Source organism: Elgaria multicarinata, chromosome 3, assembly GCF_023053635.1.
Source record: "Elgaria multicarinata webbii isolate HBS135686 ecotype San Diego chromosome 3, rElgMul1.1.pri, whole genome shotgun sequence".
Taxonomy (NCBI): domain Eukaryota; kingdom Metazoa; phylum Chordata; class Lepidosauria; order Squamata; family Anguidae; genus Elgaria; species Elgaria multicarinata.
Window position 1 is genome coordinate 97,754,601 of NC_086173.1, and position 24,984 is coordinate 97,779,584.

General features: G+C 41.4%; 1 protein-coding gene across 2 annotated transcripts; it reads right to left on the minus strand.

Moving 5' to 3' along the window:
- Positions 1-863: 863 nt before the first annotated feature.
- Positions 864-15,852, minus strand: CDC23 (cell division cycle 23). Of its 2 annotated transcripts, XM_063121016.1 has the most exons (16): positions 15,711-15,852; positions 12,933-13,005; positions 11,770-11,907; positions 11,453-11,495; positions 10,544-10,649; positions 9,744-9,876; positions 9,234-9,411; positions 9,056-9,153; positions 8,170-8,251; positions 7,890-8,043; positions 7,421-7,540; positions 5,932-6,007; positions 4,297-4,358; positions 3,872-3,950; positions 3,673-3,792; positions 864-2,783 (listed from the first exon to the last, which is right to left on the minus strand). In XM_063121016.1, the coding sequence occupies exons 1-16, from the start codon at positions 15,842-15,844 to the stop codon at positions 2,613-2,615; spliced, it is 1,767 nt and encodes a 588-aa protein (XP_062977086.1). In that variant the 5' UTR covers positions 15,845-15,852; the 3' UTR covers positions 864-2,612. The 2 variants fall into 2 exon arrangements, with proteins under 2 accessions (XP_062977086.1, XP_062977087.1); XM_063121017.1 differs by lacking the exon at positions 15,711-15,852 and having other exon boundaries at positions 11,770-11,903; positions 12,933-12,998.
- Positions 15,853-24,984: the final 9,132 nt, after the last annotated feature.

The window sequence follows — 24,984 nt, forward strand, 5'->3', positions numbered from 1 at the left end:
AGTAGAAGCCATACTATCATTAATCTGTCTCAATGACCTGGCTTAAATGGAACAACAGCCCATAGTTTTTTTAAACCCACAGGCGGTTGGAAGTGAGCATGCTGCCCCCTACTTCATTTCTGCTTTTGTAAACAACCCAGGAGTTTAACCTAAGCTTTGTTGTTGAGTTGTTTCCCCCTCAACAACCCAGGAGCAGGTTGCTCCTGCATTTATAAAAGTGGAAATGAAGTAGAAGCAGTGGGGCCCAACTAACTATGGGTTGTTTAACTTACAGTTGGTTGTGATGTGTGAACCAGCACTATAAGTCTTATTTTAACTGCACAGGCACATTCTATTCTGAACCCTGATTGTTCTACTCCAATACTACTACCAATTTACTCCAGCAAACCTGGTAGATATATAGAGGGAATTAAGTTTCCTTAAGTATCCTGAAGCATGGAACGCTGAGACCTTATAGGGTATACACCCACTTTGCTTGGTCCATGATAGATCCACTGATTTAAAGCTAAACTTATACATTATTTATGGAGCCAAGCACTGTTAATGTAAATAATTTTGCATTTTTCTAGAACTTGGCTAGCCAAGAAAGAAAATTTCTATCTCTTGCAAAACCTGGCTGAAGCTTGTTGGCTCATTTAAAAACATGGATATACTTCTGGATAGTCAGCTTATTCCAAACAATTCTTGGTTTAGAACTACTCCTGGTTAGTAGTGAGAATTTATAATTAACTATAGTATGAAGAGCAGAACAAAACCTGAAATTAAGCACAAATTTAAGATACTAATAATCAGAATTAATACATCATCAAATCTATCACTTCATTTATCTGACACACACATTTCCCAGATTACCCAAGAGAGTTAATTTATTAGCTGCTGGTTCAGTCATCAACTCAAGATTTGCAGCACTACCTTTACAAAATGGTAAAGGGCACATTACACTACCTTCTAAAGGATGACACCAATTAAGAAAATAGTGTATGACTTGCATGCACCCCTCACACTAAACGTCTACCACAGGCACTGGGCAATTTGTAGGCTGAAACGTCTAGAAGGCTTCAACTCACATGAGCCCAAACCATTGGGTGTGCTGGATATGGCTGCTGGGAGTTGAAAGCCAAAATGTCTGGAGGGCCACACATTATCCAGCCCTGATTTACAATTTCTCCAACCTGCGAAAGATATTCTAAATGGAGATATGACCCTTTTACAGAAGATGTTTGTGTTTTGCATCAGTCTCTATGAACGTTACAGCAAGGAGCAGCCAAAAATGAATACAGGTAGAGAAGTTTGGGATGTTGTCATTTTGATTACATTAACATGACAGTGTTTTAGAAAACAATTTTTCTTCTGCGATTGTTATTCACGAATTGTCTTGTTTCAAACTATTATGTCCTTTGGCCTTCAGTGATGAATACATCTAACACTTGAGGCACATTGGGTAGGTACAGTGTTGGACATAAAGCCACAACAACTGGCTCAAAACACCTGCTCAAGTATGCAGCTCATTAAAGAGCTAATGCATACTGATTAGCCTACCTCAGAGGGCTCTTTCTACCATCCTGATGCCGTTGGAAGGGTAAGAAAAATCAGTTACAAAACATGAACGCTGCCGCCCATCGTCTCTGCTGTACAAGGGAAGCCACTGTTCTACATTTTACTGAAATAAGTGACGAGATGTGCAGATAAAAACAATTTAATGATGGAAGTAGAATTTAAGTCTGGTTGATCGTATTACCTGCTTAAACAAAAAAAATGAGTCCTCATTCTGCTTCCCTTGAGTTCTTACATCATTGGCATAAGCTAGCCCGTTGATGTTCTTTATCACACCTAAAATTGATCACAACCATAAATTTAAGCTACAAGTTCATATTCAATGTTTAAACTGCATCCCACTAGGACACCTCTTTACAGCATACTAGCTCCTAGTTCAAAGAACTGAAGAAGAGCTCCTCCTAAGGAATAGCTCTGCCTTATTCCTGAGCAACAAAAAACAAATAGGTGTTTTGCCTTTCCTTTCAAAAAGTAATTGTTGTTCTTAGAGCCAGTAGATATGGAAAAGCAGCGACAACACAGCACTGTTGGTTTAAACACAGATGATAGTCTCATCACCACTCTGTTACTAGCTTGCATAACACCATCAATGAAAACAAAATCTTAATCCAAGGCAGCTGTGCTGCTCAAAGTTAAAAGCAAAAGGATGGGATCAGTAGCCTCCTAAGATGCTTTCTAATTAACACACTGGCAACCTTCATGTTATGACGCACTGGAAAAAGGAATGCAGTGAAGAGAAAAGGGGCAGAATATCAATTCCAAAAATGTTGCTGTATAGAAAGACGTGTTCTTTTCTTACACTGAGATTGTACTAGTAAGAAGAGAAAATGGATGAAGATTAGCGTGGAGTCAGCTCACTCAATATATAAATTGAACCAACATCTTTGACAGGTGCGGTACGATAGCTAGCCCCAAGAATGAATTATAAACGTTCAGCCTTCCAAAGAAGGCAGCACTGAATACAGAACCCTCCCTATAGTGGTACTATTAAAAGGAAAAATCCAGGTTCCAGCTGGATTACCTTTCAAGATAGGCCAGCTTAGCGAGGCAGGCACAGTTTAAGGTGTAATATTAGACAAGTTCAGTGGTGACACACGACGTGTTGGAGTGTTGTTCGCAGATAGTGAAGAAGGAAGTAAAAAGGGCGTGGCAATCTCTGTGGACGATGTCTCCCCTTGATTTCGTAACTGTAAGATTTGCCGCAAGAGGGCCTTTCCTTCTTCTCTTGTCTGGGGGAGAAAGCAAGCTACATTAGAAAGAGCTTTCATTTTTTAAGTCATGGGTACCTGGGGCTGAGCAGGAGTGAGCATGCAAGCGTGATGACCTGTGACCACTTGGCACTTCTACTTTGTTACTACTTTGAACCCATTTCTGGATTGTTTGCTGCATTGTACGGACACAAAACTCTGGGTTACTGAGAGAAACAACCTAGAATTTTAACTCAGCTACAAATTATTAAACTTCTGAGTTCTTCTTTCCTCAACAACAGAATGGTGGGGTTAGACTCTGCAGCAAACCCAGGAATAGGGCATTCCTGGGTTGATTTGTAAACCAGAAACAGCAGAATTGGTGAGCAATCATGAAGCAACTAGCTTGCTTGTTCCCACATGGGTTGTCATTCCATGCGAGTTGGATCAGTATCTAGAAACAGCTTACATGCGTGTCTGAGCAGAGGCCAACCAGGAATTCTAGCCAAACTTGTTGTGCAGTGTAACATTTCACCAACGAAAGAGGTCTATTTGGAGCAGTGGCAAGCAATCACTACCACGATTCTCATTTGTTAGGGTTGTTTTAAGTGTTCAGTTGAGAAACTGCTTAAGAGTACAAATTAAGGATCAAACTTCTAAAAACCCATTTCTGACCCAGGAGCTCTCAAAATGGCACTGGTGTTTGTTTTGGGGTGGGTTTTTTTTTACTATCTCAAGTTAAGGTGGCATATTTGTCAGTCCACTTTTATACATTATCTGCAATACCTTGGGGGAGATCACCTTCTGCCCTAACCACATATGAATGGGGTTTGCATACATCAAGATGGAGGCAACCCCCCACTGCAGGTAGAAGTATGAAGTAGGCAGTAGACCCCAGCCAGAGTCTGAGGATGATGGACTGGCTACTCACATCATTGAACGCACAACATTTCTGGGCACAGGCTGAGGCTTCATCCCAGAGTTTACACTTGAAGTAGTACTGAGCCAAGTAGCGGAAGGCAGTGCTCACTTCCAGGTGCTCCACTATTTCCTAGAATAGGACAAAAGCATTTAGGGTTTGGCTGTATATCCCTTTCTTTCAACCCTAAAGTCATATGGAAGTGACTCACCCCACAAGAATAGATATCTTGGATGTATTTGATATAGCACTGAGCAGCTTGCTCTGATTCATTCAACTGCTCGTGAAGCCTGGGAAAGAACAAATAAAGTAAAAAGATGTCCTTGGCTGAAGGGTACTAAGGCGACAACAAGAGCAGGAAGTACCAATTATCCCCTGCAAGCCTTGAGTATGGAGCTGATGGTACTTTCCAAACATTACAATGTATTATCAGGCAGAAGTTAGCCCACAGAGTATATCACACATGAACTGCATTTACAGGGCAAAACAGCCATTAAACAAAACCTTAATGCTTGGATCTGCTAGTCAAGCATTTCCAAGGGGCACTTCCATAACATTAAGAAATGTCCTCGTTGATATTACTGATGACCTATTGAGAAAGTAATTAGAAGCAATAAAACATTGTCCATTACTCACTTTGCTAGTTTCACCAGTGCCATTTTTTCCACATCTCCTACTGCATATGCTCGCCAATAACACTGTCAAGACAAAAGAGACAAGTGAATGTGAAGTGTATATAGTGCAGGATCAGGGGTAAAATGCATGCCCATTAATTGCTTCCCCCTCCAGCAGAAGTGGACAAATAAGACAAAGCACATCAGAGCTGCAAGATTTTTTTAGGAGTTGTAATTCCAATAAAACTAGGTCCAAGCATTAAGTAACAGTCTGCTTTTTGGAACAGATTTAGGACTGCAAACAACAACAAAGCTATTTGAAAGATTGCTCCCTGTAATGGACAAACAGAAAAAAACCCTTTCCATTCCAGAAAATGCTCAGTTTCTGGTGTCAGGTATAGGTTTAATTATAGTTAAATTTAATTAGAACCAGTTTAGAATGTTAGAATCTGTGCAAGCTTATCTCTGCCAGACTTCTCATAGAAAGAGTGGAAGGGAGTAGTTCCACCCACCCACCCTTGTCTCAATGTTGAGACTGTAAGACTTCTCTGGGAAACAGATAAGAGTGTTTAGAAAGATGGGGGTTGTCGTTGAAGGAGTCACTCAGATTGTGGCATCATCTTGGTGGGCTGAGCAGTGCTGCCCTGTTTGGACACAGCCATGATTTACAGGCCAGAGCCCCTGTCTGTTGGGTGGTTTGAGGCCTCCCTTTATAAGCTGGAGCAAAGGTGAGGAGCCTTTGTGAGAATCCTCTTTTCACTCATGGCCTGAAATCCCTGTTTGGATCCATCACCGTTTAAGACTTTGAAAGCACTCTGCACATGGACTCTCTCTTATTTGGACTTTGGATTTCTAAGGATTGTGCCATGAAAAGTACTGTGAGGCTTTTCATAGACTTGAACTCTTGTTTGTTGTAGACTGTGTGTGTTTGTTCATCAACCACTCAGTGTAAGGGTAGACTGGGGTTGATTTTTATTGTTGGACTTTTCTCTGCGGACTCGGGTGGCGGGGAGTTCCCTGTGTTAAAGCAGCAGCATGGGACTTCTTGTGCCTGCAATTTTTACCCACCCCATGATCTTGCTAAGGCTTTGGCCATGTTTCCTGAGTTACCAACATGCGGCTGCGTTTGAATTAGCTCCCTTGGGATAGAATTCTCCCATTGTGATTGCCTGAAGGCTCATATCAGGAATCTTTCCTCTCCCTTGGTCAGGTTTGGAACCCATTTTTGGAACTGTTGAGATGGCAACTGGGGAAACCAGGTTGTTATTGTAGAGAGTAGTATTTTGTCTGTACATTATCTTGGAACCTAAAGCTTTCTGGGCATCAATCAGTTTTAAGTATTTCTGAAGTGTGTAACCATTAAGCTTTTCACTGTGAGATTTCCCCCAATAAAAGAAGTCTCACTGATGTGGGTGTCACATGTCAGTTTGCCGGAATGTGTGAATGGGAAACATGACATCTGGTATCCTTCCCCAATACCTAGCGCCCAACCATATAAAGTACATTCACCAGTCTGTTCTCAAAATATGATGCATGGAAAGAACCAACTTTAAAAGTTTTTGACATAACAATCTTGCTGAAACACTTGTAATTCCTTTATCTGACTCATGCTGCTAGCCTAGATGCCCCTTCACTGCAACTCTGAGCCTCCACATACCTTTTTGGCTTCTTCTAGCTGATTTAATTTCTCATAACATTCTCCAAGTGCAACCAACATACGGGAATCATTCGGTCTGTGAAAAATGCAAGACAGTCAGCTAGCTGACAAGAACACCCAACTCACTCAGAATTCAAAAGCCGTCTTACACCCACTGAACACTAAGTCTCACCCATGAATCCAACAATACACCAAAATAAGAGTCCAAAATTTGACACTTTGGTCCTATGTTCTGATATTAGAATAATCTGTTCTACTTTCAAAACTTTACTTTAAATTTTGATTTTTCCCTCTGAACTAGAGGGAGGGCAGGTTCTGGTAGCAACAAGGAGGGAGCTATATGAAGTGTCAATGTCTCATTGCATTTTTGCCACTATCATGACCAGATTCTTTTTAAAATGACAGTTGTAATCCTCTATCTGTGGGAAATCCACCGTAGACTGCAGTGAAAGAAAAGATGTCATCATTTGTGGGCAGCCATGGCAATGCACTATTTTTTAAAATGAATGACTACAAACAAATAGCTTAAGGGCACAATCCAACACATGTTTAGACAGAAAAAAGTCCCACAACTCACAGCATTCCCCAACTAGAATGGACTTTAGAGTGCTGGTATTAACACCCAAAGTCCTAAACAGCTTGGGGCCAGGTTATCCGAAGAATCATATCTAAAGATCATCCCAGAGTGTAGGACACGGAATAACGGGCTCAAGTTACAGGAAGCCAGATTCCGCCTGGACATCAGGAAAAACTTCCTGACTGTTAGAGCAGTACGACAATGGAACCAGTTACCTAGGGAGGTTGTGGCCTCTCCCACACTAGAGGCATTCAAGAGGCAGCTGGACAAGCATCTGTCAGGGATGCTTTAGGGTGGATTCCTGCATTGAGCAGGGGGTTGGACTCAATGGCCTTGTAGGCCCCTTCCAACTCTGCTATTCTATGATTCTATACCTGGCTGGACCCTAAGATCACCTTCAGCGATTCTTCTCCAGGAGCATCTGTCAAAGAAAGTGAGGCAGGTGATTACCAAAAAGAGGGCCTTTGCTGCTGTGGCACCCTGGTTTTTGAATAAACGTCCTGGAGAGGCTCGCCTGGCACCTATATTGTTCACTTTCCAGTGCACAATATATTGCTTTGTTGTTTTAAATCTGTTACTATATTTTAAATCTCTGCATTGCTGCTAGGTTTTATTTTGGTTTGTGTTTCTATACTGTAGTTTTAAACTTTAAAATTTTATATATTTTTTTATTATGCATGTTGTGGTTTTAATTGCTGTGAAGCGTCCACAGAGCTTCAGCTACTGAGCAGTATAGAAATGTAATTAACTGACAGACAGAAAGACAGAAAAAAAGGTCTTTTTCTGTCTAAACAGGCACAGGATTGCACCCTAATTAATTTATAGGAATATAACTCTACCCACTGATAATGACAGCTAGTAAAATAATTAGATGCAGCAACAGGGATACCTATTCTAGGATGGTAGTTTTACCTGAGTTGATGGGCTCGTCGATAATAATAGAGGCAGTAAAATGGCATCTTGAGGATTTCATAGGTTTGACCCAGTCCATACCATGCTCTGTAGTCTCTTTTATTCACTTCTATGGCATGTCTATCAGAGGGGAGGAAGATATAGGAATAATTTGACAGCATAAAGATATGTGGGACAAACAGATGAGACACACTTCTAAAGGATCATAACAATTTGCTTTGGTAAAAAACATTGGAAAGGCACAAGCAGAAGGTGGTGGTGGTGGTGGTGGTGATATGTGTGTGTGTGTGTGTGTGTGTGTGTGTGTGTGTGTGTGTGTGAGAGAGAGAGAGAGAGAGAGAGAGAGAGAGAGAGAGAGAGAGAGAGAGAGAGAGAATTAATAACTATGGAAGAAGGATCTTTTAAAGCACTACCGACTAAGAAAAAGCCAGAGCTAAACCGTCATTTTGGAAGGAATCTGTGCACACACCTGTATGCCTGAATAGCTGCTGAGGTGTTTTTCATCTCCATGTATTCATGCCCCATGAGGGTCCATGCTCCAAGATACCTAGGATTCAGCTTCAATGCTCTTTGGAAGTAGAGTGCTGCTTTCTCATGCTGAGAGCGCAAACTATAGTAATTCCCTAAGGAAAAGGAAAAATGGTCAGTGAACAAAAGGTAACCCAAGACCGGGGAGTATCTCCTGTGAAAAACGATCAAACAACTCCCTCCAACCTCTCTTAAGGCAAGCAAGAAGGAAGGTCTCTCACCTATTACGCAGCACGTCTCAACACGGTACTTGTCTATCTCACATAGGTTATGAGCCAAATAGCTCAATTCAGGCTTCATACCCTAGTGTGATCAAGGAAGGTGATAAGCATGAGGACAAGAATGGGAGGGAAAAGCTGCAGAATTAGAAACATATCCCAATAAGAAACACAAATCTGTATTTTGTTAGTTTAGACTCTGGATCTGACCCACAAACCCTTCAAAAGTGCCACCAATATGAAGTCTAGTGATACACCTTTGCTGCCTCTGGATGATCAAGCCAACAGGGACACAAGCATCAAACAAACATTACAATAAAAACCACTATTTGATCTCTTAAAATCTATTACTAGAAATAAGCTATTCAATGTTATTACTTACTCCTCCAGAAAAATGGTGACAACATAGTACTGTGCTGTGGGATGTTAGCAAGTCATTAGCAATATATGTTATCACACACTTCTGGCAATTTCTTTCAACATCCAGTGACATAACAAGCTAGTTCCAGGCAGCTTAGTCGACCTCTCCATATAGTAAATGTTGAATGGTTCTGTTTGCCCCTGTACTCTCTCTTTGTTAAACTGTTACTTCATTATGGACATTTTCTTACTGGACTGGCTAAGATAGAGCAGTTTCCGCCCATCCTTATGTCCATGTGTTTTAAGGTGCAATCATAAGCACACCTATACCAGGGGAAAAGTCCCATTGAATTCAATGGGACTGATTTTTGAGGAAAATATGCTTAAGATTATGCTATTAGTATTTCTCATGTATTCAATGTTCTAGAGATTTAGACAGACAGATCCTGGCCACACACTGTAGGATTGCCAGTAACAGGGTGGATATGATGCATTTTAGAAGGAAATGATTAAGAAAAAAAGTACTCACCCTGACATATAGCAGATTGGAGAAGGTGTCCATATTTTCGATCCTGTAAGGGTCTTGTTTTCTTAGTTCATTGAAGATGGACAAAGCTTTATCAATATCTGAAGAAAAACCCAGATGCTACAATAAACACAGTCGGGAACAAAACAGGAAATCGCCCAAGCCTGAAAGACTCACTTACCTCGGATATTGTGATAGGCCACTGCAATCTGAGAGATAATATAGGTGCTCTTGGAAAATCCAGCATCAATAAGACTCTGATACTTCTGCAAGGCCTCCTCTATCAGCTGCAGCTCCGTGTAGATGTGTGCCAGGAAGAACTCCTTCATCCAGGTATCTGGCAAGGACAGGAACTTCAGCTGGCAGCAACCACCAAACAGAAGAGGGACACACTTAGATAAAGAGTCTATAGCAGCCCCCCAAAACTGCAGGAAAGGCTAGAATGTGGCACCAACTCTCTCCACCCACTCACTTGAATGGATCTTCAGAAAGAATTAATCTGAACAACTCCAAGTGCTATTCAACTATTAAGATTTGCCAGCTAAAATGAAGTGCTTCTGCATCAGGAAAACAACAAAATACAGTATCAAATCCAGAGCAGTCAATTGTTCATGGAACAAAACTATATGAGAAAGCAAGGACTGGGCCTGAAATTGCCACAACCACCCTGCTTGAAAATCCCACAACTTACCATTTCTTTGTCTGTGATCAAGTTACAAAGCTCCAGCCAGGCCCCCCAGTGCAACGGCAAAACATGGGTAGCTTCAACAAACACATCAATGGCCTCTTTCACTAGGTCCAGCTTTCGCAACACAACTCCATACCTAATGCGATGCAAAGAAAAAGAGTAACACTACAAGGGCAACAGTTTATGCCACCACCATGCCCCAAACTGGCCAGGTTTGCATATTACAGTACACAGAACTGCTGAGAATTCTGGCTCATCTTTTATGAGCACCATAATGGTGTATGCTGCCCAATAGTTCCCACTTTGGTTCTCCCGCCAGCGGAAGTGACTAAACAAACCAGGAAACCTCCAGCACTGATCCATTTAGCATTATGTTTAAACTGCGATGCCTGGCATGTCACTCCCAAACAATTCAGGAATTAGATGTCAAGAACAAACCCTGGCTTCAGATTCCAGTTTGTTAGAATAACAAGCCAGGAATGCCAGTTCAAATGTAATGCTAAAAATAATGATAAAAAAACAGTGCTGGAAGTTGCCTATTCGTTTAGCTAATCTTGCTGACAAGGAAAACTAAGCAGGTATGATTGCACAACCTGAACCAGGACACACCAAAAGCTACCAAAAGTAGGCATTCACAGCAATTCTGGCTTATCCTTATATGTGAACTGGCCCTCAGTGTGGTGAACAGCATGCACACAAATAATAAAAAATCCCTACTCTTTTCAGAGTCACAGCTTCATACTTGGATGCAAACGTATGACTATTCCCTATACCATGTATCAATTCCTATCTTAGACACTTACAGATACAGGCCAAATCCATCCAGCTCTCGGGCTTTGTGTTTCTTGCTAAGCTCTACCCGTAACTCCCTTAGAACTTCATTCTTCACCTGTCCCTTCTCTAAAGGACCTGTAAAGAAAGAAATTTGGCTTTCAGTAGGTTTTATCATCTCTCCCAAATCAAAGTCTGGCTTTAGTCAATAGAATGAGAGCAGAACAAACAGTTAAATTAAACTAAGACAATCTTCTGAATGCCAAACCGCAGACGTCCAGTCCATTCAGTAATTTCTGCATCCAGCCTGTATGCATGAAGAATACCAGGGGTTGAGGTGATAAGTTCACATCATACCCATTGGTAGGTACAGCCAATGTATTTTACATTTCAAATCTTTGTTTGAAGATTTCAGGCGTTCAAAATCTCTCTCGCAAGAAGAATCAAGAAGTCCAAATCATAGAAGAAAACCAGTAAGATGATACATAGCTACATTGTTTCTAGCTACATACTGTCTCACTTTGTTGTTACATTGTACAAAAATGTTGGGAGGTGCATCTAGCATTGATTTACTGCCTCCAAGAACTGCAGGCTTAGATCTGAAGAATGATCAAGCCAATATGACAAGTCTTGCTATTTACTGTGTTATCTGTACAGCACCATGTACATTGATGGTGCTATATAAATAAATAATAATAATAATAATAATAAATACTAGGTTTTATAGTAATGGTTTGATATTATAGAGGGATGTATATGTATTTAAAACAATTCAATTGCAGAGTGACTGCTAGAGGCTAAACTAGTTTAAATATAGAAAAATAAATGATGGGGAAAGTAATCGGCTTGATATTATCTGTTTGCAGTTTCTTGTAGCCTGCTAAACTCCAAATCAAGTGTCAAAACCAAACTGAAGGTAGATTTGTTTTGGGTTCTCTTACCCAGACTATCCACTGTTTCGTCGTCCTTCTTTTTTTCACCTGACTGCAAACAAACAAAAACTAATTTTAAGAACAAGCAATTTCATATCATGCTGTGTTCACATATTCATATCACTAATCCTTCTAAATGCAGAAAGGAAGAAATAAATCTCTCTTTTTTTAGATTCTGCAGGATGTTTTATGACAAAACGAACAAACAAACCCCAAATCACTTTATTTAATTTATTATATTTCTATACTGCTCCATAGCAGAGGCTCTCTGGGCGGTTCACAAAAATTAAGCAAGAAAAAAAGGTTGCTTCATCCTATTGGCTCACCAGATATCTGGAGTACATATACAGGAAATAAGCCTTCTGGCTCTTGCAGCCCCGGAGAAAGTAAGCAGCCCTGTCATATTCTTTCAGATCAAAGTAAGATTTAGCAAGGGTGTAAGCATCCAAATCACGGGCATCTTCCTAGGAAAAAGGGGAAAAGAATGTTGAATTCCAATGTAATTAATTTCTGAGACAATTCTTCTTTAGGCAAGAAAAGCTTCAGAAAAAGAAGAGAAATCCTCTTCTTGAACATCAGGATTTCAATATACAACACTGAAAATTAAAGTGCTGGGTTGAGAACAGAAATTCTCAAATTGTGTCAGACAAAACCCCATTTTCTAATAAAGGGGTGGGCAACTTGTGGCTCTCCAGATGTTTTGGCCTATAACCATCATCCTTAGTCAGCATAGCCAATGATGGAGGACCTGGGAGTTGTAAAGCAAAAATCTCAAGGGTCACAAGTAACCAACACCTAAAGATTTGACCTTCTCTGAGAATAGTTAACAGAAATCTAGCTCAGTTTTATGGCATTTTAAGCCTCAGGGATAAGAGAACAAAGGAAAAGGAAGGGATTAAGCCTATTTAGGCAAAGAAGAAAGGTCTAAGAGAGAAAATTGCTTGCACAAAAACAGGTTACTTGACTACTCACCCCCACCACTGCTGGGATCCTTTAATGTCAGGCTTGACTCAGAGCCCTTCACCACAACTCAAATGCAAATAATTCAGCATTAAATAAATATGCATATAAATACATTATAACCTAAATGTTCACGTGCCTCATCCTTCCCTAAATAAGTCTGCAGTAGATTAGAGTTGGGCATTGCAATCCTCTACATTGAGTTCAATGAGACTTACTCTTATGTTATTGAGAACAGAGTCCGGGAGTGGGGGGCGGATTCCTAGCAGTACCAATTAGAAGGCATTGTTCAACTATTCCATATTTTTCGAAGCAGTGAGAAAACACAGGAAGGTTACAAGTCAGAGACATTGTCATCTAGACCTCTGTAAAATTCCATGAATGAGCCACAGCCTTGGCACAACAAAAAATTCATCTGGAAGCACCCTAGTATTGAGCCTTACAAACTGATTTGCAAAGCTGTGGTTGTGTGTTTTGGCAACCTCCTCTGATTTCTGAGTGTTACGGAGATAATTCCTCCTGTCCATACCTCTGTGAGTGCGGGTGCAGGAGGCAGCTCATTCAAGGGCAGAGGGTCCAGGGCAAAAGCCAGCTCTGAGGCCCTGCAACAAGAAAGTCCACTGCATCAGAGAAAACACTGCCTGTATGCAAACTGGCACACAATAACTTATTAAGAACGTAAGAAGTGCCATGCTGCATCAGACACTACATACACACATGTAGAGACTCCCCATGCTGTACATCCTCACATTGCAGGCAGGCTGCATTCTAATATAACTGGCACTTTAAAGATCACATTGTGCACAAATCCGTGATGCTAACATTATGCAACCCTTACAAACTAACATCTCTCTGTGTCCCTTTAACTGTTCATATGGCTAGATCTACACCAAGCAGGATTTTGAAAACTGTATATGCAGTGTGTCCTGGGCCCCAACAGTTGTCACTCCTGTTATAAACCGTTTTAAAGCAGTACAACAACAACAGTTTATTGTGGTCAATAGACCATTCCAGCAGATAAAAATTTTACATACAGCAAACTGAACATACCATTAACTATTAACTATTAAAAGTCAGGCGATCATAGAAGATCTAAAAGAAATGGCCAGGTTCAAAAACTTGGCCACTTGCTCAGTGGTTGATTTGTCTATATTACAAAGTAAAAGAGACGTTAAGAATTCAGTTGGGTGACCAGGATAAAATTGTAAAATAGGGTTTAGAAGATCATTTCTAGCCCCTAGATAAAATCTGCAAAACAGTAAAACATGAGATACAGTTTCCACTTCACTATTGTTGCAGGGGCAGCATCTGTTGAGCACTGGAATTTTATTAAATCTGCCCTCCAAAAGTTTGGAGGGAAGAACATTAAGTCTGGCTAATGAGAATGCTCTCCTGTATTTAGGAATAGACAACCAGCGTAGATAAGGCATCCCATCTTTACAAAAGGAGGCTGGTAGTCCTAGGGACAGGGGGGAGCATGGGCCCCGTGCAGCACTCTGAAGGACTTGCATATCTATATCAAGCAGTCTCTGTTTCACTACTGATTTGGCACTAGCTAAATCCCTTGATAGTAGCTTTTGTGGGGATAGGCCTACTGACTTGATTTTACTAGTCATGGCCTTTGCCCAAGGGGATTCAAAATGGTCTAACAGAATCTTAGATACTAGAGAATTAGATGGGGGTGCCATGTTACAGCGAAGCCAAAAATGGATAACATGAATCCAGGCCAGGCAATTAACAGAATTCAGACCAACTTCTAGTTTAAGAGCAGCTCCAGAAACACACTTGGGAACACCAAATAACATTCTAAGAAAAGAAGACTGAATACCCTCAAGGGAGGATTTAAAGCATGGGAACCAAATTGGAGCCCCATATAAAATCTGAGGGATGATTTTGGCTTTGAAAACCTGGACAGCTGCCGGAATGAATTGCCCGCCCCTTGTAAAAAAGAAGCGAGTAATTGCACCTAGGTGTCGTTCAGCTTTAGTCTTAGAGAGTTTTCCCTGTTCTTTCCAAGAGATGGTTTCATGGAACCATATACCCAAGTATTTATAGGAGCCCACTTGCTCAATCGTGGAGTTCTCCATGGCCCAAGAAAATCTAACCTTGCATTTGGAAAACACCAAAACCTTAGATTTAGTATAATTAATAGAAAGAAAGTTTTCTGAGCAATAGTTTACAAAGCCGCACAGCAATCTCTTGAGGCCCACCCTAGTCTGAGAGATCAGAACTGCATCGTCTGCATACAGAAGCAGAGAAACTTTAGGTGGGTGGGACGGGAAGGGCTCCAATACGTGGGGGAGGTCTGACAAATACAGATTAAATAATAGAGGTGCGAGCACACAGCCTTGTCTAACCCCACATGAAGCAGCAATCTCTTTTGTGTAGTGACCTAATGGGCTGCACCGAACCTGAGCAGTGGTGTTATAGTAAAGAGATTGAATCAAAAACAGGAGTCTCTTATCCATAGAAAGCTGTTCCAATTTGTTCCACAGACGCGGGCGTGATATAGAATCAAAAGCCGATTTTAAATCAATGAAGGCTGCAAAAAGTTTGCCGCCTTTAGGGGCAGAATATTTGTGGGCCAGGTGAGTCAAGACCAGACAGTGGTCAAGGGTTGAGCAGCCGGGTTTAAAACCGATCTGCTCAACACCCAGTATGTCATGCTCAATGGTCCATGCCTTTAGTTTGAGGCCTAAATAACTGGCATAGATCTTCCCCACTATCGATAACAAACTAATAGGGCGGTAATTAGATGGATCATCTTTGCGGCCTTTTTTATATATTGGAATTATAAAAGCTTTCAGCCAAACAGCAGGAATAATGCCTGATTGGTTAATTAAAGAGAATAAAGAGGCCAACAAGGGGGGCCACCAGCTGATGTTACTTTGAATCAGCTCCGATGGTATACCATCAGGGCCGGGAGCCTTACCAGGCTTAAGCTGAAGGATTAAGTCTTCCACAGTGGCAGAGTCAACTGGGGGCCATTCCGGGGCAGCGGAAGATAGATAGGGGTGGGGTAATGTATCACTGCTGTCACTAAAAACAGTACGAAAGTGGTTTTCCCAGATACTAGCTGGAATGTAACATTCTGGACTATCACCTCTGTTACTTAGGGCGCCCGATACAAGCTGCCAAAAGGTTTTACAGCTACGGGTTACAGAGGTTGCCAGTTTTAAAGCAGTAGTGTAGATCCTACCCCAAGCCGCATAGCCCATTCCTCACGACCGTACACAACCCCTCAGCGAGCACCCACTCTGCAAGGGTCCCAGCCGCAGGGCCCCACTTCGCGCCAACCCAGCCTCACCATTTCCCACTATGCTGCAGGCCGCGTTCTCGGCTCCGCTCCGCCACGTCCAGCAGCTGCTTCTTAATTTCTCGCAGGTCGGAGAAATCCGCACTCGCAAAACCGGCCCCGACTGTCGCCGCCGCCGCCGCCATCTTCCCAGAGTCACTAGCTCCGGCCAACCAGAGCCTCGAGTCGCTCCTCGGAGCGCGCGCGGCGCAGAACTAAGTTCCCATTGGAGAACGCCCTTCGGTTCTTCTTGCGCTCCCGGGCTAATGAAAACAGGAGGACTAGAACTCGTGAACGGTGATTGGCTGAGAGACTGACAGCGCTGAGGACGGTTGGGGGAGCGCCGAGTGGGAGAACGGCCCTTTCCCTTTTGCTCCCTCCCGTAGAAAGACCGTTGCAGTGGAGGCTGGTGGCTCCGATTTCGGTGAGGCTGTGAATCCAGCCTGGGTTTCAGTCAGAACCTGCCAGAACTCTAAAGGAGCTAACCAAGGTGCAGAACATTTTTTAAGGATTAGGGTTCAGCACCTTGGATAGCACCTCGTGAAACCCAGGATGGATTCACAGCCCCACCGAAATCGGAGCCACCAGCCTCCACTGCACTGTTAAGGGGCTTAGCCCTATTCTGTGCTTTAGGCAGGGCTGCTGGGAATTGAGAGCATCCTTCCTTTTGAGCTACCCAGACGCAAGGAAGTAGTTTGTATTTGTAAAGCACAATTATATTATCAGTAAGAGGCTGGGGTGGGGGGTGGGGGGTGGGGGGGGCTTTGTTTCCTGCTCCTTCACATCTTAACAGGTTAGTGTCACACACACACACACACACACACACACACACACTCGCGACATAGCATTTTTTCTGTGCCACAAGTGCACAGCTATAAGCAAGTAGTGCAGCTTAGCCAGGCAGCTCAGATGCTAATTCCTTTCCCATGTGGCAACATGATCATAGGATATGATAACGTCACCCATAATTTACCTGCTCATCTTGCAATGCCTTCATCTGCAATACCCTTTCATATTCTACATAGGCCAGACGAGCTTATGCAAAAGATGTCAAATCTGACATCAGAAATGTGAATATTCAAAAACTGGGAAGAGACACAGGGCACACTGATCTTAAAGTGGCCATTTGGGAACTTGAAAGGGCATCTGCAATGTGAAAATGCTGGATTACAATTCATCAAGAGGTTGACTTTTATCCCCTGTGGCTTAAATCAGGATACTTTATTAAAAAAAAAACACTATATGTATTGATTAGCTCACCAATGCCAGGATGTCTTGTGCTATCACCATCAAGCATTTTGTGAATGGCCACTGTTAATAATATAATTATCACTGCCTGTACTTTCTGCATTTCATTTCTCTCTGACCTGTTTATAATTCCCTCCCCCAACCATGTGTGTGCATATATACCTAGAAATCTCTCTCAAGTTGTGGCCTTTCTCTCTTCAGGGCAGAAGAAGTGGGGGTTGCCCTAATGCCTTTCTGGTTCCTCCCAGGAAGCACTATCCATTCAGCAGTTCTTTCATATTGTTACACAGCCCAAATGTAGCCATTCTATTCAGATGGCTCATTCATTTTAGTGGCGCTTATTACTAAGTAAGTTTCTAGAAGAACAATCTAAAGGTGCTTAAGTGACCTCCAATGGAAATGACTTGATAGTAGTCAAAATGTCTGTTTTTATAACTGGGGTTAAAGAAGTATGTATCAATACTAACTGAAGGTGCAATCCTATCTGCATATTTAGACAGAAAAAGTCCGACAGAATGCCCCAGCCAGTAATTTTTATTGGATTGTGTCCTTCCATATAAACACACACATCACACACACTTCTCCAGGGAAAAGAGATATCCCCTTGGTTTCCCAGTGATTTGTGTATTTTTCCATTTCCTGCATCTGAGATGGGCCTTTTTACACTTATACAGGGAGGACTATCCAGTTGGTCAGATATGCCACTGAAGCCTGGAGGGAATTCAGGTCAGATTATTTATTTGGCATTGTGGTAGACTTGATAGCAGACACATAGGGGGAGTCTACACCAGCCGTTATTGCAGGATTGTATCGTAGACATCACTAACAGGCCACATGACGTTCACCTGCTCCTGCGGTGATCTTGGCTCCACCTCTCAGTTTTATGGGAATATCCCTGACTGCTTTTGTCACAGTTTTTCCATCTCTCTTGTATCCATTCCAAAGAACGTTCACGGTGTGCCTCCCCCCTTTTGCGAGGTTGTTACTGTTTGCCATGAGTTCCGGGCTCAGCAAACAGCCAATTACCTGTGAGGGGCATATGCATGGGTATCAGTATGTTCTACCACCGAGGTTTTTTTTTTTAATACAAGCATATCTCTGCGCAGGAGTGCATATTCCATACAGTTCATATCCCCCCATGTGTTGCTGCGTGTCTGCGCTCCTGCATATCCCTCCCCGAACACACACACCCCGGACCAGCTCAAAAGAATTGTCCTTCTGGGGATCACTTAAGATGAATCAAAGGCATTTTAGCTGGGAGCTCTAAGTCATCAATTGAGATGTTTCTGTTATGGTACATGCTAGACTTGTGGTGTATCAGATCTTCCCTGGGGATCAGCCTGCATGTATCAATATTCCTTTTATCACATTGGTTTAATTTAGGAGTAGTAGCTGGCATATCTTGTTTAGGCTTGTGTTCCTACCTGAGAGCTTGGAGCAGGTGTATTTGTACAGTAAGGTCTGGGTGTACAGAGTGCATTATGAGGTGTGCCCTGGGACATAGCTGGAGGGTATGTTTAGCATTCAATGGGTTTCTCATATATAACAGCTTTTATATGGCCACGGCCAAATTGCAATGTGTATTCAAAATGTTCCTTAGCATGGTGTCCTTTTTATTTATTTATTTATTTATTTAGAATATTTATATACCGCTCCCCATTGAAAAATTTCGGAGCGGTGTACAATGTAAAATAAAAATAAAAACAGAATAAAAACAGTTAAAACAAAATTTAAAAGAAGCAATAACAGTAATCCAAGGCTGCATGCTAGAGAAAGGCTTCTTGGAATAAAGATGTTTTCAGGAGGCGCTGAAAGGAGGGAGTAAAATGTCCATAAAGTTCTCAGAGGATCTGTTTGGGGTTCAAATGTTCATGTTTGCACAGAAGCATTCCATAGTTTGTTCAAGTCAGCACATGGACTAGAGACTAGAGAATCTTCTTCTTCTTCTTCTTCTTCTTCTTCTTCTTCTTCTTCTTCTTCTTCTTCTTCTTCTTCGCTGCCAATGACTAAAGCACACACCAGATGTGTGGAGCAGCTTTCCTCATGCCACTCCGTAAAAATCTTCCTGCCCAACTGAGAAAAAGAAATTATGCCCCCTTGATATGGGAATTCAGACAGGACCTCCATACCTGGAGCAAATTAAATCTTTCCTGGCTGGGCAGAACTGCCACACTAAAAATAATGATTCTACCCAAATCCCTGTTCCTCTTAACCGAATGATAAGAATAAAGTGCATAGCACGCAACGAAAATTTTGGCTGCAAAGTCCTTGCACTTTACCTTGAGAGACTTGTTGAGGTGAATAAATAATACTCACAGTCCTTACTTACTTACAGTCCTTAAGTTATTTTACTGAGGCTTTCTTATCAGTTTAGTATAAACTTTCATTACACGCATGGTCATTATAATCATCATCAACACGGATCTCCAAACACCTAATCACCTAAATATAAACTGCCTAAGCCTAAGCCTAACAAGATGCCATTAAACACTGTGCATCTTAAATACATTTCACCACTAGTATTGCAACATACTTAATTGTCCAATTATCCAATTATCCTCTGACATGTAGGCCATGTCCTCCATGCTCCAGCTGCAATCTTGCCAAGTCCAGAAACATGATTACAAAGTTTTTAACCATTTGCAATCATTTTAACCCTCTGTATGTAAAATTTTACTCAACACCTCTTTCGGACTCTCCCTGTCCAGGTTTCAGAAGAATTGCTTAAGAGGTGTCAAAGACTACTTGAAGCTTTTGCTCATAGAGGGGAAAAAAGCTAGGCTTCATAAGCTAGCTCTTTACAGGAATACCAAAAATGGGGACATGGAATTTCCCAACTTGAAGCTTTATTATCATGCTGCCCAACTCTCTCAATTACTCCACTTTATTAACAACATGTCAGATATCCACTGGATACAAATGGAAAATGTACAAACAATTCCATTGTTACAGGGAAAAGTTTTCCTTCCTATTAGGCCATCAAACCTGGCACACATAACCAAGTCATTTACCCAGGCTACCTTTTCAGTTTGAAGCAATGGGTGACAAAGCTTGCTCCATTTCCCTCTCCTCTTCTCCCATTCCTGGACCACCTGGTATTTTGTCAATGGGACAAATATGGACAATACAGGGAATGGGAAGCTAGAGGACTTTATAGACTGAGGGATCTTGTTGACAAAGGACAACCCACTTCAACTTCAAAACTGAATGATGTATTAGTTGGAACACAAGCTGGGTGGATGCAGAAACTCCAAATTAAAGTATTTACTCACAAGGTGGCCAAAAACATGGCATTAACCAGGTCATTAACGAACTTTGAATCTTTGTGTTTTCAAACTACAGAGAACACGAAAGGACTCTTATCTATCATTTATCATACTTTTGGAAGCAACAACGGGTGACACGCAAAGTTTAAAGAGAGTCTAGGAAACTGATCTGCATTGCCAAATAGACAATTGGATCAAACTTTGGACCAAACTACTTTTTAAGACTATCTCCGCTAATTTGAAAGAGTCAACAATTAAAACAATTTACAGATGACACTTCACTTCAGCCAGACTTCATCAGTTGAACCCTTCCCTGTCGCCACTTTGCTGGAGGGGGTTTGGGAATGCTGGGACACTGATCCATATGTGGTGGGACTGTCCCCAGGTTCAACACTTCTGGTTTGGAGTATTTGGGGTGATTTCAGATATTGTTAGTTGCATCATTGTGCCAGAACCCCTCTTAGCACTGTTATCTCTAATAGATAACGTAAGAGGCAATTTGCCACACTGTGAGGTAATCCTGTTTTTGTTGCTAGCAACGTGCCTAGAAGTAATACAACATTGGAAAACAGGTGCCTGTTGCACAATGCAGGGGTGATTCACCAGTATTTGGAAAACTGCACTTTCAGAGAGACTAAGGGCTCATCTACACCAAGCAGGACATCCAGCTATGAAAGAGGTATGAAAGAGGTATATAAAAGGCAGGAGCCACACTACTGCTTTATAGCGGTATTGAAGTGCACTGCAGGATCTACACTACTGCTTTATAATGGTACTGAAGTACACTGACAACTGTTGGGGTCCATTGAATCATATCATATACCGCTTTCATACCACTTTCATAGTGTTATATCCTGCTTGGTGTAGATGTGTTATGGGCCCCAACAGTTGTCAGTGCACTTCAGTACCACTATAAAGCAGTAGTGTGGCTCCTGCCCTTTATATACCGCTTTCATACCACTTTTATAGTGTAATATCCTGCTTGGTGTAGATGAGCCTTAACTCACCATAACAGAGTTCTGAAAGGGTCAGCCAAACACAACCACTTCATGGAAATCTGGTTTCCCTTCCTTGCGTTTATCAACAAAGTGATGGTGGCCTATAAGCCTCTGACATCCAAAACATCATTCTGGGGGGATCTAATTAAATTATTGGTGCTGTAAGGACATTCTATATTATTATTATTATTATTATTATTATTTGCATTTTTATACCACCCAGTAGCCGAAGCTCCCTGGACGGTTCACAAAAACTAAAACAATTCAAAGTGTAAAACAAACAGTATAAAAATTCTGTAATTAAAATAAGAATGGGAACAGTTTCTTTTTATAATTTTTGTTTGAATAGTTGACTGTTATTGTATTTGTTGACTATAAGCTCATTGTACAATGCACAATGATTGAATAAAATAAAGTTAAAAAAATTCTTCCTGCCCATATTCGTGTATTGCTAGCAGCCTCTCCGAAAAGCAGTCTTTACTTCAGAGAATGATGGTTGTGGTTTTTCAGCCTCTGACCACTTTGAATGTCTCCATAGAGATGGACGCATGAATATTATGGAGTTCCACCCCACCCCACACCCACCCCTTTGCTTCAGAAATGTATGTTAATGGTGATTACTGTTATCATCCCTTTGTCACAACCATAAAGGTTCTAAGTGAGGCCATCATGGTGTCACAGGTGTCTGCATTTGGGTCAGAGATCCCCTGCATCATGAAACAAGCACATTGATTAGCATGATGTCACCAGGCTCTCTCTGTAATTACCATAATGGGGAAATATTATGAGGTCTCTTAAAAGCAGCTATTACTGAATTTCACACATTTATCTGAACCTGTATGGAATATTTCATGCTCTCTTCTCATCTGTGGTTACTGAGAGCTATCTACTTGTTTGTACAGTGTGCTGTTATTCAGACCAACATCTGGGGTGTTTTCTGAAATGGATATTGCCTTTTGTGACTTAAAGCCAACTTCTGTGCAAAATTAGTCTCATGTAAGCCCAGGTGTTGACTTAAGTCTGCATAAGATCAGGCTGTTATGCTGATCAGGCCCTTAGCTTGAGAGGAATTAATAGCCTGGGCCTGGGTGGACAACTTGTACTCATCCAGATGTTTTAGACTACTATTGCCATCATCCCTCACCATTGGATATGCTGGCTAGGGCTGAGGGAGATGTAGCCCAAAACATCTGGAGAGCTACAAGTTTTTTTAAAAAAATATACACACATGAATTTGTATATATCCATACCAATGAATACATATGAAATGCTATATATATATATATATATATATATATATATATATATATATATATATATTACTTACTAGCAATTAGGCTTCAACAAAAACAGACCAAATATCCAAATAAGTATCCATTTGAAAGTGGCACCTATATGCCACCTATTCAAATGTTGAAAGTATTATCAGGTCCTCAATCCATTACATTAGAAGAAGTGAGTGTTTATCCTCCCAACATCGTAATATTAGTCTTTTAACTGTCAAGAGGGCATGGAGAATCTATTTACATAGACCTTTCATTAATTTCCATGAAGCAGTTGAATAATTTAAAAGAGCATGTACATCAGCAAATATTAAAGCCTGTTCCAGTACAAAATTTATCTGTATGATAACTTCCTTCCCAAAAGAAGCAATTACTGGACATTACCAAAACATATGTTCAAAAGAAGTATTAGCTTGCACTGCACTACCAGCAATTAGCTGAATTAGACATTCCTTCATTAAAGAGACTTTGCGGGGTCCAATTGACATGGAACTGAATAAGATACAGCCTAAGATCCATAGATGCAACAGGCATAGACACCAAAGCAGTGATCCACTAATTAGCCAGAATGGGACAATGCAATTCCCTATTGCATTCCTGCCTAAAATTGTGTATATCATATTTATTCACCAATAACAAGTATTTATAGACATGGATTGTGAGTTGCTTTGCCTAACCAGCCTCAATAAGTTCTTCCAATAATGACAGAGACTCTGTAAAAACAGCTGGGCCAAACCTAGATACTAAAAAACGCTGCAATTGTAAGGATTGCCATTCAGCAAAAGCCAGCAAGTCATTTTTGGCATGCAGGACCAAATCATCATCAGCACGCACCAGTTGATCCAAAGTAAAAATCACCTTATCTGTCCTTGTCCAGCACAAAACGTTTTTTAAACCATATTTTAGATCTCGATTGCTCCATAAAGTCAATTTAGCATGGGAAAATGGTTCAAAGTGTAATTGATGTGACATTATGTGCCACACATCTCTTAACTGTAAAAAATGTGTGAGGAAATCTATACATTTTTGTATGAATATACCCTAATGCAACACATTTTGAGAGAGGAGCCAGGCAAGAAGATTCCAAAGTTGACAAAGGTGGGAGAGCCAATGCAGACAGGAAAGACCAAAATTCAATACAAGTTAGCAGAGATAAGCCTGATGATATAAAGCAATATCTGGAAAAACCAAATCCACATTTTTAATTGGAGGTTGCATCCTTTTCAGGGATAATCTTGGAGAGCCAGAAGTTGTCCACCCTTAGTCAAAGCCATGTTTCTCCTTTCAAGAAGGGTTCAGTCCCACAATGATTACACTAAAGATGTCAGGCTAGGCATCAGAGTAAATGACCCATGGACTGCAGGTTGCCCACCCATTGATAAAGGCCAAGCTAGAAATGATGCAAACTAGATAAGATGCTGGAGATTCATGAAAAGGATCTTATCACGAATCTCCTGCATCTTATCTAGTTTGGTTCTCTTTGTGTGTGCGTGTGTTTTAAAATACAATCTGTGGAGTATGCGTGTACTGAATCAGATCAGAACCATGGCACTGAGGAAGGAGAGTTAACCTTTTCAAACATCCATTTTCCAGATTAACACCCCACCCCCAAGTTGCTACTTGCCTTGTGAGGGAAAAGGTGTTTCCTCATACAGGACAAGTAGCAGCTTTGAGCGGGGAGACACTTTGGCTGAGAAAATGTATGAGAGGAAAGGGTTAACCACTTCCCCCAGCATTGTGGTCCCCATCTGTTCCCACCCCTCCTGTGGCTGCTGTTCACCTAAACACACACACACACACACACACGAGATTATGCTCATGGTTGTGTCCTAAGCAAAAATAATCAATCTTTTAAAGTGCTCTCAAAACAGGGGTGAGCAAGGTGGGACCCTTGGCTGGTCAATCAGGGAACACTGCCTGACATCAGGAGGTAGAGAATTCTACAGAGAGGAACTACCACACTGAAGGCTCAACTCCAGGTGGAATCCAACTAGGCCGTAGGCCCATGCAATTGGTCAGGGGCATATAATCCTCCAACATATGCCAATTGGTCATATAAGAGGTTGTGACATGTTTAAAATAAAACGTGCACATAGCTGCTGTCCCCCAAAACCATGGAAGCTGCAATGCAGGGAGTCCCATTTTAATCACCTTCATACAATACACCCAATATCAGCCGACTCCCCCTTTATAATATTATTGTTGTTGTTGTTGTTGTTGTTGTTGGCGTTGGCTACTGTAGACTGGGGGAAAGTGCAGGATAACACAGGAGAAAAGAATGAACTAATGCTTCACATACATCACTGATCAGGCATTTCAAACTGTAAACATAACAGGTTGCCTAAAGGTTCTTGACATATCAAAGAAAAGCAATACACCTTATAAAATACAGCACACATGCTCACACTTCAGCATGTGCTAACATGGTCATTTAAATGTGATGTTCAAGGAGATTTCAAAAACTGACAGCCCTAAGCTATGCAGAAAGTGT